This window comes from Dipodomys ordii, unplaced genomic scaffold, assembly GCF_000151885.1.
Source record: "Dipodomys ordii isolate 6190 unplaced genomic scaffold, Dord_2.0 Scaffold93, whole genome shotgun sequence".
Classification (NCBI taxonomy): domain Eukaryota; kingdom Metazoa; phylum Chordata; class Mammalia; order Rodentia; family Heteromyidae; genus Dipodomys; species Dipodomys ordii.
In genome coordinates, this window is record NW_012267309.1 from 4020725 (window position 1) to 4033238 (window position 12514).

The window sequence follows — 12514 nt, forward strand, 5'->3', positions numbered from 1 at the left end:
TTTTTTTTTTTTTGGGTCCGGTCGTGGGGCCTGAACTCTGGGCCTAGGCGCTGTCCCTCAGCTCTTCAGCTCAAGGCTAGCGCTCTACCACTTGAACCACAGCGCCACTTCTGGCTTTTTTCTTTTTGCTTATGTGGTGTTGAGGAATCGAGCCCAGGGCCTCAGGCATGCAAGGCAAGCGCTCTACCACTGAGCCACCTTCCTAGCCTGCATCCATAATTCTTACAGAAGAAAGATGCTTATTTGCACTTAATGCATGAATAAATTGGAGCAGTGAGTAGCATGTTCCGTATCTGCTTTTATATCATATTTAGCCTGGTTGGCCCTTATGTCCTTTTTTTCCCGTTCTTACGTTATATTAAACTGTCCAAGTGATTTTTTTTTTAAGGTAGTACCTTAAGTTAAATGTTATATCCCTTCTGGTAGTGAAAGTTAATACTTTTGGCAAGTTTCAAGGTCATAATGCCTTCAAATACATGATCTTCTATTTCTTCAGCTTTCACTTAGAGCAAGTTAACTTTTGGGAGTCTTTGCTTGAGTTAAACATATAAAATAGTAATTATTAAGCTTGTTAAGATTGGCAAATCTTAAGGCACCTTATAATACAGAGCTCATGTATATTTAAGATTTAGTATATACTTTTCTCTTTAAGCCATACCAACTGTCAGAATTCTCTTTAAAATACTCTCTTACCCTCAAGGGAAATCTGCTTTGAGAAAGTGATGATCATGTATTAATTATTTCAATTTTTTTTTCCATCTGAGGCCAGTGCTCCAACTTGCTATCTAATGCTTTACATTCATTGGCAGGCACCCTACCACCTGATTCATGTCTTCAGTCCAAGTTTTTTTAAAGGGCTGTGTATGTGTGTGTACATGCATACACATATGCATGTGTCTGTATGTGTGCGTTTGTGCACCTGTGCCAGTCTTGTGGCTTGAACTCAAGGCCAGGGCACTGCCCTTAACCTTTTGTGCTCAAGGCTAGTACCCTACTACTTGAGCACAGATCCACTTCTGGCTTTTGCTGGTTAATTGAAGATAAGAGCTGGGCTGGCTTTGAACTGTGATCCTCAGATCTTAGTCTCCTAAGCGTTAAGTTACAGGCCACTGGTGTTTAAAGGGCTTATAAAAAGAAAAAGTTGAAGCTTTTTTTTTTTTTTGTACTTGTAGGCATTTGTCTGCAGTGTCCTCAAATCTTTTAGAAGAGGGTTTTGTGCATTTGTTTAAATATATTTCATTTCTTCTTCTATGTGTGTATGTGTTTTATGTGTGCCAGTACTGGATCCGAACTCAGGGTGGTGCACTCTTCCTTAGCTTTTTTGCTTAAGGCTGGTGGTACTCTCACTTGAGTTACACCTCTGCTTTCAGCTTTTTGTTAGTTAATTGGAGACTTTTCTGCCCATGCTGGCTTTGTACTATCATACTCAGATATCAGCTTCCTGAGTAACTAGGACAACAGTGTGAGCCACTCACACCAGACCATTTCTTAATTCTTAATTATCAATACTATCAGATTAAATATACTATCAGATTAGATAGTTTAGTTCTGGATCATTTACTGGATTTGGTTATCATGTGTCTTTTGGCTCTGTTCTGACATTTTAATCTTTGTTCTTTGAGGGGGTAAATAAATTTATTTACCTAGTGAGTTACTAAGTAGTGGTAGAACTTTTTCATTTTGAAGAGATGAGTTAACAATACAGTCTTGTTCTTATGCATAATTCTCTTATTTTCTATTGTTATTTAATAATATTTTATGGTTGGAATATGTGTGTGTGTCTTTTAGAAATACGAAGATATTCATGGAACAAAATATCAACATGGTTTAAAGTGTTGAATTTTCATTAAATACTTGTAAGAATGATTCTTGGCTACATAAGAATTATGTAGCCAAGAATTTTTATAAGTATAGTGTAGACATGTGTACAGAGTAGGTACAACACTTGTTTCAATGAAGGAAATTTAGTGGAAAGTTAACTTTCATCATAAATACCAAGTTTAAGATAGTATAATCTAGGTAGAATAATTTGGATCTTATCTCTAATCATTTCAAACATGAGTAGCTGCAAAAATTGTTTACCATAATCTCAGATAACTTGAGTTATCATAACCTAAGGTTTTTGAAGCAGTAGAAGAAAGTAAGCTTCATTAACTCATTTTAAACTTTTTTTAGGTAAATGAATTGGTGGATGCCAGAGATGTCGGCCTTGGTGCTTGGTTTGAAGCACATATACATAGTGTTACTAGAGCTTCTGATGGACATTCACGTGGCAAAACTCCACTGAAGAATGGCAGTTCTTATAAAAGGACTAATGGAAATATAAATCATAATTCCAAAGAGAACACAAATAAATTGGACAATGTACCCTCTACGTCTAATTCAGACTCTGTTGCTGCTGATGAAGACGTTATTTATCATATCGAGTATGATGAGTAAGTGCTCATGCTATTGAGGACTTCATTCATGTTTTTCTGCATAGAAACAAGCCTGGTGTTTCTACATTATTTTAGTCTTTCTGAAGAAATCTTTTAGAGGTCATGTATAATCTATTACTTTTTGTTTGGTTTGGTGATTGTTACCTAGTGAGTAAGGTCCCTTCAACTCCTAGTTATCTGGTGTGTAAGTGGTTTGTTTTCACCATCCTAATATTTGGCTTAATTTAGGATGTTCAGGTTTCTGTTTGTCTTTTTACTATAAACAGTATTTCGTAACATGGAACATTAGAACAAGGTAAAATATTTTAAAGAGCTTTTTATTGAAATAATTTACATATAAATTGTTCATTTCAATGGGTACAATTTAATGTTTTTTAAACACATTCACAGGATTATACATTATTACAAACTAAGTTTAGAATATTTTTTTGTCCTCTAAAAGGAGTTCCATTCTCATTAGAAGTAACTCTCCAATCCTCTGACAAAATATATTCTGAAATACTACTATGGAAACGGTGTTCAGACTTGGCCTTGAGAGTCTAGACTAACACAAATTTTAGTTATTCCTTGAAAAGTATTTCAGAGCAAGGTGCTGGTGGCTCACACCTGTAATCCTAGCTACTCAGGAAGCTGAGATCTGAGGATCATACTTCAGAGCCAGCCTAGATAGGAAAGTTCATTAGACTTAAATCTCTAATTAACTTCCAGAAAACTGGAAGTGGTGCTGTGGCTCAAAGTTGTAGAGTGAAAAAGCTGAAGGACAGCGCCCAAGCCCTGAGTTCAAGCCCTATGATAACCAACAACAACAACAAATTTTCAGTATAAAATTTACTGTTTGGATAAATTCAGTAAACTAAAAACACTACATGAACTTAAGTCTCCTCTCAAATGATACCTTTATGTATTGAAAATATGTTACCAAGTTCTTGTTGTGTATAAGAGTTCAAATTCTTAGATTGGTGTGAATTTTCTTAACTCAAGATGATATAAGAAAACTTACATGCCTGGAAAGTGATTTTTAAAAATAGAGCCCTTTAAGAAATAGAGCCCTTTAAGTTTTCTTTTTCTGATACTTCTTGTAGTTATGGCTAGCCTACTTACTGATAATTTGTAATGAGCCATCATCTGCCTGCACCAGATGTAGGTATGCAGAGCATTGTGTAGTGTGTAATTTAGAGAGAGATTGTATAGGGAAAGGTGAGGAGGAGGTGTGGTCACAGTGGATATGGAAGTGATCCCCAATCCTTTTGCTGACTCAGTCAGGTAATTAACAGTTTCAGGTGATTACTAGTTTTGGGCAGGTGATTTCTGGTGAAACTACATGCTGTTCTTCATGAAGGGGAAGGGGGCTATTCTCTCAGGCAGACCTAACATCATCATGATTAAAGATAATGGAACCAATAATGAGAATGAGTATAAAGTTAGGGCATTTGCCATAACTAATAATATTGGTGAGTATGGGAGTACAATAGAAAAGAGGTTAGAGTCAGTGTATGGAGATAGTAAGTTTATATGTCATGGCATAGTGGCAGCGTTAGTTGTGGGAGACTTTGGCCAAGAAGCAGTGTTTTAAATTCTTCACTGAGTTTTCTCTTGACAAGCTGGAGAAATTACTAGGAAAACTGCTATGTAAGATCTCAATCTAGCCAATGAAATTTTTTATTTGGTTAAAATACTTTGCAGAATGGCACAAAAAGAAATAACAGTACTGTATGAAGATTTAAACATTAACTGAATCAAAGCTTAATATGCTTCACAGATTTTTTATTGGGGGGGGGCAGTTAGTGCTGGTCCTGAGGCTTGAACTCAAGCCTTAGGTGCTGTCCTTGTGCTTTTTTGTTCAAGGTTAGCAGTCTACCACTTGAGCCATAGCTCCATACCTGGCTTTTTGGGTTCTCTCTTTCTTTCTTTTTTTTCTTTTCTTTTTTTTTTTTTTTGTTGTTGGTTATGGGCCTGAACTCTGGGCCTGGGCGCTGTCCCTGAGCTCTTCAGCTCAAGGCTAGCTAGTGCTCTATCACTTAAGCCATAGTACTACTTTTGGCTTTTTCTGCTTATATGGTGCTGAGGAATTGAACCCAGGGCCTTATGCATGCAAGGCCAGCACTCTACCACTGAGCCACCTTCCTAGCTCCCCTTTTTGTGTTCTTAATTAGAGATAAGCATCTCATGGACTTTACTGTCCCACTGTCTTCAAACCATGAACCTTAGATCACAGCCTCTCCAGTAGTTAGAATTATAGGTATGAGCCACTGGTGCCTGACAGCTTCAAGGTTTTAAAGTCTGATTTTAAAGTAAGATGATATAGAGAATAGACCCAAATGTTTGAGTTTGGTGTAACATTAAGAGCAAAAAGCAAGTTATCTTAATGTTTACTTGGCTATCATACAGTGGGGTTACAATTACATGGGCAAGGTAATGAATACATTTCTTATCAAGCATTGTTGCCTCCTCCTTTGTTTCCCCTTCTCATATCTCCCCCGCCTCACCAAAGTTGTAAGGTTTGTTTTTTGACATAACATCTTTTTTTTTTTTTTGGTTGGTCGTGGGGCTTGAATTCTGGGCTTAGGTGCTGTCCTTGGCTCTTCAGCTCAAGGCGAGCGCTCTACCGCTTGAGCCACAGCACCACTTCCAGTTTTCTAGTGGTTTATTGGAGATAAGAGGCTCATAGACTTTCCTGCCCGGGCTGGCTTTGAACCGTGATCCTCAGATCTCAGCCTCCTGAGTAGCTAGGATTACAGGCGTGAGCCACCAGTGCCCAACTCGACATAACATCTTATACAGCTCATTAATGGAGAAAATGTCTTGATTAGAATGAATGTCAATAGTAAAAAAAGAATCTAGGTCCAAAATACATAAGAAATCTAAAATATTCTTCCATGAGTTAAATGTTTCAGTCTTGATAACCCAAAGGTATAATAGATGAACTTCCTTTGAAATAAAAGATAACAGAAATGGGGCTGGGAAGGTGGCTGAGTGATAGAGTGCTTGCCTAGTAGGCATGAGGTCCTGGGTTCGATTCCTCAGTACCACATAAGCAGAAAAAGCCGAAAGTGGTTCTGTGGCTCAAGTGGTAGAGCACTAGCCTTAAGCTGAAGAGCTGAGGGACAGTGCCCAGGCCCAGAGTTCAGGCCTGATGACTAACAACAACAACAACAAAAAAAAAACAGAAACTTAGTTGTAAGTAAATGTCATTTACATTTCTAAAAAGGTAAAAAGAATGGGCTAGGAAGGTGGCTCAGTGGTAGAGCGCTTGCCTTGCATGCATAAAGCCCTGGGTCTATTCCTCAGCACCACATAAGCAGAAAAGGCCTGAAGTGGCACTGTGGCTGAAGTGGTAGGGTGCTAACGTTGAGCTAAAGACCTGAAGGAGAGAGGTCAGGCCCCCTGACCAACCAAAAAAATAAATAAAAAGAACTGTATTAAAGATAGTGTAAAATATATAAAATAGTGGATAAAAATCTGTATAACAAATGGATGGTATAATGTCCTAAAAAGAGTGTCTTTGTGATCTGATCTGAATATGATAATCTTTTCTTCATGGTCATTCGAACAAATAAGTTTTAAAAAAATGATGGACTACTTGCTAATTTTAATAAATCATCAAGTTCTTTGGATTAAAAAAGCAGGGTACCAGTGGCTCATGCCTGTCATCCTAGCTTCTCAGGAGGCTGAGATCTGAGGATCATGGTTCAAAGCCAGCTGGGGCAGGAAAGTCCATGAGACTTATCTCCAAGTGACCACCAGAAACCAAGTGGCTCTTTGGCTCAGGTGGTAGATCCCTTTCCTTGAGCTGAAGAGCTCAGGGACAGTGCCCAGGCCTAGAGTTCATGCCCCAAGACTGACCCAAAACAACAACACCAAAAAAACCCCCAACAACACTGAAGATTGCTGTTGGAGCATTTCCCCGATTCTATCCCAAAGAGACAGTCATCTTGTGTTGCTTTGATTGGTCCCCAAACTCCTGTGCTTGAGTGATCCTCTTAGCTTCCTAAGTGGCTGGAACTGCAGGCCCATGCTGCTGTGCCCATCTGTGATAAATATTGGTTGAATATTAAGCTTCAGGTGACTCAATAGAATGTAGCTGTCAAATGGGTGATGTTGCGATTATACTGGACTGGCTGTTCCATATCCATAATATTATCCGCCAGCTCCCATGCTTTAAAAACAATACCAACACGACCAGGTTCATGATGGTAAACATCAAAATATAAACTTGTAAATCACAATGAAGAGTAATTGAAAGAACTAAATATTTAGCTTGAAAAACTTGAAGCATAATAACTTTTATTGTGAACTCTGTCTAGTGGAAATTTCTATATAACACACTGGTAAGTTTCAGGATTAACCAACCTACAGTCAGGTCTCTTAAAGGCAGAGAATAATTTGACTTGAGAAGTAGCCAATTTGGAAACAAGCATTGGTTATCTTCCACTTTAGAGACTTTGTTAAGTTACCATTGCCAAATGTGCTGGTACTAATTGTGCTGGTACTGAGAATTGACTTCAGGGCCTTAAGCTTGATAGGCAATAGAGAATTTACAAAGTTAGTGATTGTAGATGACATTTATCTTCAGTGTAATTTTTACTTCCAAAACATTGTTTCTCAGGTTCACCTTTTTAATACTTTAAGTGGGCTGTCATCCTATTCCAGTTATGTACTAACTAGGTACTACCATATTTTTATCAGTGAACTAGCTGTTGTACATTAGCATTATCTCCAAACCTCTGAGAACCTTGAGCCAGTTGTCCTTAAGCATAGGTGAGAGAGGTATACTACATGGGATTCTACATGTGCTCCACTGTTTGAGCCATGCCTCTGGTTTGTTTTTCAGAGACTTTTCTGCTGGGCTAGCCACAAACTGCAACTCTTCGGGTCTCATCTTTTTTATTCTTTATTATTTTAATTGATATGAAATGATTCATCTATCATCACTTTTTGTTTTTGTCAGTTGTGGGGCTTGAACTCTGGGCCTGGGCGCTGTCTCTCAGCTCTTCAGCTCAAGACTAGCACTCTGCCACTTGAGCCACAGTGCCACTTCTGGTTTTCTGGTAGTTAATTGGAGATAAGAGTCTCACGGACTTTCCACCCCAGCTGACTTTGAACTGTGATCCTCAGATCTCAGCCTTCTGAGTAGGATTATAGGCATGAGCCACTGGTGCCTGGTATCACTCTTGTTTTATTTGAACTCAACCAGTGTAGTTAGTGTTCCAAGAGAAAAATTAAGACTATAGATCTAGAAACTATTTTTTTGTGTGTGCTGGTACTGAGAAGTGACTTCAGGGCCTCAAATTTGCTAGTCAAGCACTCTACCATTGGGCCATGTCCCCACCTGTAAATCTATTTGAAAAACACCTTTTAGTGGACTTTTACAGCTTAGCTGTAAGGAGAGCTTACCTCCCTTTCCTACCCCACAAAACCCTGATAATGGGAACAAGTTATACCTGAATGAAAGCTCTACTTTCAGAGATATTCTGCAAAAAAAAAAAAAAAAAGGATTAAAAGTAAGCAAATGTCAACGTAATATAGTCAGTTATAAATTATTAGTCAAGAAGACACCAAGTTTTCTCTAATTTTGGTAAGCTTGCACTTGTTCACTATGCCTGAGTGTTCTTTATTCCTATCAGATATGTTCTGCTTAACATATTAAAAGTTGAGTTGAACAGTTGTAAGGATCCTTCAACATCCAAATTCACGAAACAGTATTCTTGAGAAAGTAGATCCTGAAGCTACTGATGAAAAGCAGCAGGAATCTTGAGACAATAATTTCCTTAGTGTTTCTGACAGGTAATATCTATGGAATATCTCACGGTACTTTAGATAATGTTAAGCTTTTTTTTTTTTTTTTTGTCGGTTGTGGGGCCTGAACTCTGGGCCTGGGCACTGTCCCTCAGCTCTTCAGCTCAAGGCTAATGCCCTACCACTTGAGCCACAGCACCACTTCTCGGTTATTTTCTGCTTATGTGGTGCTGAGGAATCGAATCCAGGGCCTCATGCATGCTAGGCAAGCACTCTACCACTGAGTCAACTTCCCAGCCGCTCAACTCACTTCTTATAAGTAGGGTTTTTTGTTTGTTTTGCACCAGTACTGTGGCTTGAACTTGAGGCCTTATACACTCTGCTTGGCTTTTGGAATCATAGCTTGCACTCTACCAGTTGATCCATACGTCCAGTCCAGCTTTTTTCTTAGTAATGGAGATAAGAGCCTCATAAACTGCCTGGTTTCAAACTGCAATCTTTGTATCTCTGCCTCCTGTACTCAACTTACAGGCATGAACCACTGACATTTACCTATAATAATGTTCTTTTTGTTTGTTTGATTTTCTTTTTCTTTTTTCTTTTCTTTCTTTTTTTTTTTTTTGCCAGTCCTAGAGCTTGAACTCAGGGCTTAGGCACTGTCCCTGAGCTTCTTTTGCTCAAGGCTAGCACTCTACCACTTGAGCCACACCACCACTTCCGGCTTTTTCTGTTTATATGTTATGGAGGAATCAAACCCAGGGCTTCAAGCATGCTAGGCAAGCACTCTTCCACTAAGCCACATTCCCAGCCCTGATTTTGTTTTTCTTAAACAGTAATTCATTTAGATCTAAGTCCTATGATAGCTTCTAAGGGATAAGAAAGTGATAAGTAAATATGGAGATTATTAGTGGTATTTTTGTTCATGTGTAAATGTCGTGGTATTAGAATTTAAGTTAACTATTACAGATATTGTAATAGTTAACATAAATAACTGAGAGCTATTGTTTATAGGTTACAAATAATGGTAAATTATTCTATAGGGCAGTTGATGAATAGGCTAATATCTTTTGCAACTGAGTCTAGTTAAACCCACAATTGCATATGGTGGATAGGCATATTTAGACTAAGGATTATACTTTGGTTAGTTGTTGGCAAGATTTGAAGTAGATGAGATGAACTCCAGTTTCTGTCTAATTAATATGATTCCTGATACAATTGGGAATTTTGCATTTTGATTTCTGATACAATTGGGAATTACTTCTGGAGTCTAAAAGTGGAATTGGGCTAGTTCTTACTGATAGGTTTATTATAAGGACTAGTGGTGGTTAATGGCTTTTAACAGTCCATTGTCCTGATTGAAGCATATTTGTGATAATAGCCATTATTAGGATTAAGGATTTTGTTTGCTTGTATTAAAAGTATTTGATAGCAACTTCTGTGGAGTGGGTAATTGATTTGCAATTAGGATGGGAATAATAGCATGCTTATTTCTAAATCCACTAAAATTAATAGATACTGTGATTATAATACTTGAGAGAAGAGTTGGTATAACTTCAGGGTAATTTTTTTTTAATTATTAGTGAGCCAGACACTGGTGTCTCATACCTATAATCCTACTCAGGAGGCAGATCTTTCAATGGTGGTTCAAAGCCAGACTCTTATCTCCACTTAACCTTCAGAAAACCAGAAGTGGCACTGTGGCTCAAAGTGATAGAGCACTATCCATGAGCAAAAGAGCTTAAGGATAGCACCCAGGCCCTGAGTTCAAGCTCCACATCCAAAAATACATAAATAATCATAATTTTTTATTTTTATTATAAATATAATGTACAAAGGGGTTACTGTTTCATAGGTCAGGTAATGAATGAGTCCATTTCTTTTTGGACAGTGTCACCCCTTTTCTCCGTTTTTTCTACCTGTCCCAGCCCTCATTGTAAAGTTCATTTTATTTTTTTCTGGCACTCCTGGGACTTGAACTCAGGGCCTGGCCACTGTCTCCGAGCTTCTTTTGCTCAAGGTTAGTACTCTACCACTTGAGCCATGGTGCCACTCCTAAGCTTTTTCCTAGCCCCTGTGTAGTTCATTTTCAACATAGTATCTACTGAGTACCACTGCTGCATTTCTTTACCCTTTGTCTAACCATTTCTGTGCACCCCTTTCCTCCCCACCTCCACCCAAAGACAGATGAATGAACAAACAAGTCAAAAAGAAAAGAAAAACTGTTGTTTGTACTTCCTGGGATTCATTTCAATAAGTATTATTTTATGTGATCAGAGACATTGTACCTTTGTGTTCCTCCCCTAAGAGTATCTTCCTTTGGTCTCACTGTGAATGCCTAAAGTCCTGTATAATTTATCATGGCTGTGTAAAATTTCATTGTGTATAAGCACTGCATATTTTGGATCTCCTCATCTATTGAGGGCATCTGGGCTGTTTTCATAACTTGGCTAGTATGAATAGTGCATCAACAGACATGGATGTGCAAGTGCCTTTATAGTATCCTGACTTGTAACATTCTAGGTAGATGCCTAGGAGTGGTATGGGTGGGTCATAGGGAAGTTCTATGTTTAGTTTTTTTGAGGACCCTTCAGACCACTGTCCATAGTGATTGTATTTGTCTATATTCCCACAGCAGTGCAGTAGAGCAGGGGGATAATAACTAATCAGATATAATTCTTTTTTTTAATTTTATTTGTGAAGATACTGTACAGAGGAGTTACAATTACATGGGCAGGATAATACGTACATTTCTTACCAAGCATTGCAGCCTCCTTTTGTTTTCAGATATAATTCTTATATTTGAGGAGGAGTACTTGATAATAACGATGGGTATAGATGTTTTGTTGTATGCATAAGGCTAGTGTTGAGGGTGGAAGTGTTTTTCATAATGAATAAAGGACTGTACAGAAATCTGGGAATAGGAAACATAGATTAATAGAATGAAATAATTGAAATTGAGGATATTGTTAATAAAATTCTTTGTATAAATTTCTGGCACATGGAAATTATAAGCACTATTAGGAAAAAGATTGTTGTCAAAGCATTTGTCATAATATTAATATCTTTTCTATGCAGAATAGAGCAAATAGGCCTGTGATATATTTGACATTGAAACCTGAGACAATTTTGATCCTCCTACCAACTCTGAGGAGCTTAGTTTTTTTACTCTTATTTTTATTTATTTATTTTTGGGTCTGGTCATGGGGCCTGAACTCTGGGCCTGGGTGCTGTCCCTCAGCTCTTCAGCTCAAGGCTAGCGCTCTACCACTTGAACCACAGCGCCACTTCCAGCTTTTTTCTTTTTGCATATATGGTGCTGAGGAATCGAACCTAGGGACTCATGCATGCAAGGCAAGTGCTCTACCACTGAGCCACCTTCCCAGCCCTAGTTTTTACTTTTAAATAAAGCATATTACAATGGTTATTATGGTATAAATAATCACATGTGCTTGAGTTGAGATAATTATATAGTAAAATGTATTTGTCGATAAAACTGTTAGTAGAATAATGGCTTAGATAACTTTATATGAGCTTATCCTGGGGCTGGGAAGGTGGCTCAGTGGTAGAGCGCTTGCCTTGTATGCATGAGGCCCTGGGTTCGATTCCTCAGCACCACATAAGCAGAAAAAGCCAGAAGTGGTGCTGTGGCTCAAGTGGTAGATCACTAGCCTTGAGCTGAAGAGCTGAGGGACAGGGCCCAGGCCTAGAGTTAAGGCCCCACAACTGACCAAAAAAAAAATTTAAAAAATGAGTTTATCCTATCAATGGTATCATTTGACCCTCATTGATCATAAACAGCCAGGTTAGATATAACTAGAATAATTAGGATTCCTGTGTTTATACTGATGAGGGCTTGAGTTATTAGTAATAAGATTCATACCATAAGTGTAAAGTGTGATGATAAATAAGATAATAGCTGATTTAGTGGTCATATTGTGGAGTTTTATGTGGTGATGGTACTGGGGTTTGAACTCAGGCCCTCTTGCATTGTAGACTGCTCATTTGGTTTAACCTATGTTACTGGATTCAGGTTTTCTAGCCCTATATTTTCCTCTTATTTTTTTCTCTTGGTCCCGGGGCTGAACTCAGGGCCTGGGCACCACTGTCCCTAAGTTTCTTTTGCTCAAGGCTATCACTCTGCCACTTTGAGCCATAGTGCCATCTCTGATTTTCTGATGGTTAATTGGAGATAAGAGTCTCATGGACTTTTCTGCCTGGCTGGCTTCAAACTGTAATCTTATGTCAGCCTCCTGAGTAGCTAGTATGACAGGCATGAGCCACTGTCAACAGACGTCATTTTTTTTTTTAAGATAGAATCTCGTGGACTTTGCTTTCCTAAT

At 38.3% G+C, this 12514-nt stretch overlaps 1 protein-coding gene across 1 annotated transcript in view; it reads left to right on the plus strand.

Annotated features, from left to right (window-relative positions):
* The window catches only part of Uhrf2 (ubiquitin-like with PHD and ring finger domains 2, E3 ubiquitin protein ligase), a 77861-nt gene that overhangs the window by 19803 nt on the left and 45544 nt on the right, over positions 1–12514 (plus strand). Inside the window, exon 3 of the mRNA XM_013026377.1 lies at positions 2176–2435. Coding sequence (XP_012881831.1) covers positions 2176–2435 — 260 coding nt within the window. The remainder of the gene's footprint in view (positions 1–2175; positions 2436–12514) is intronic.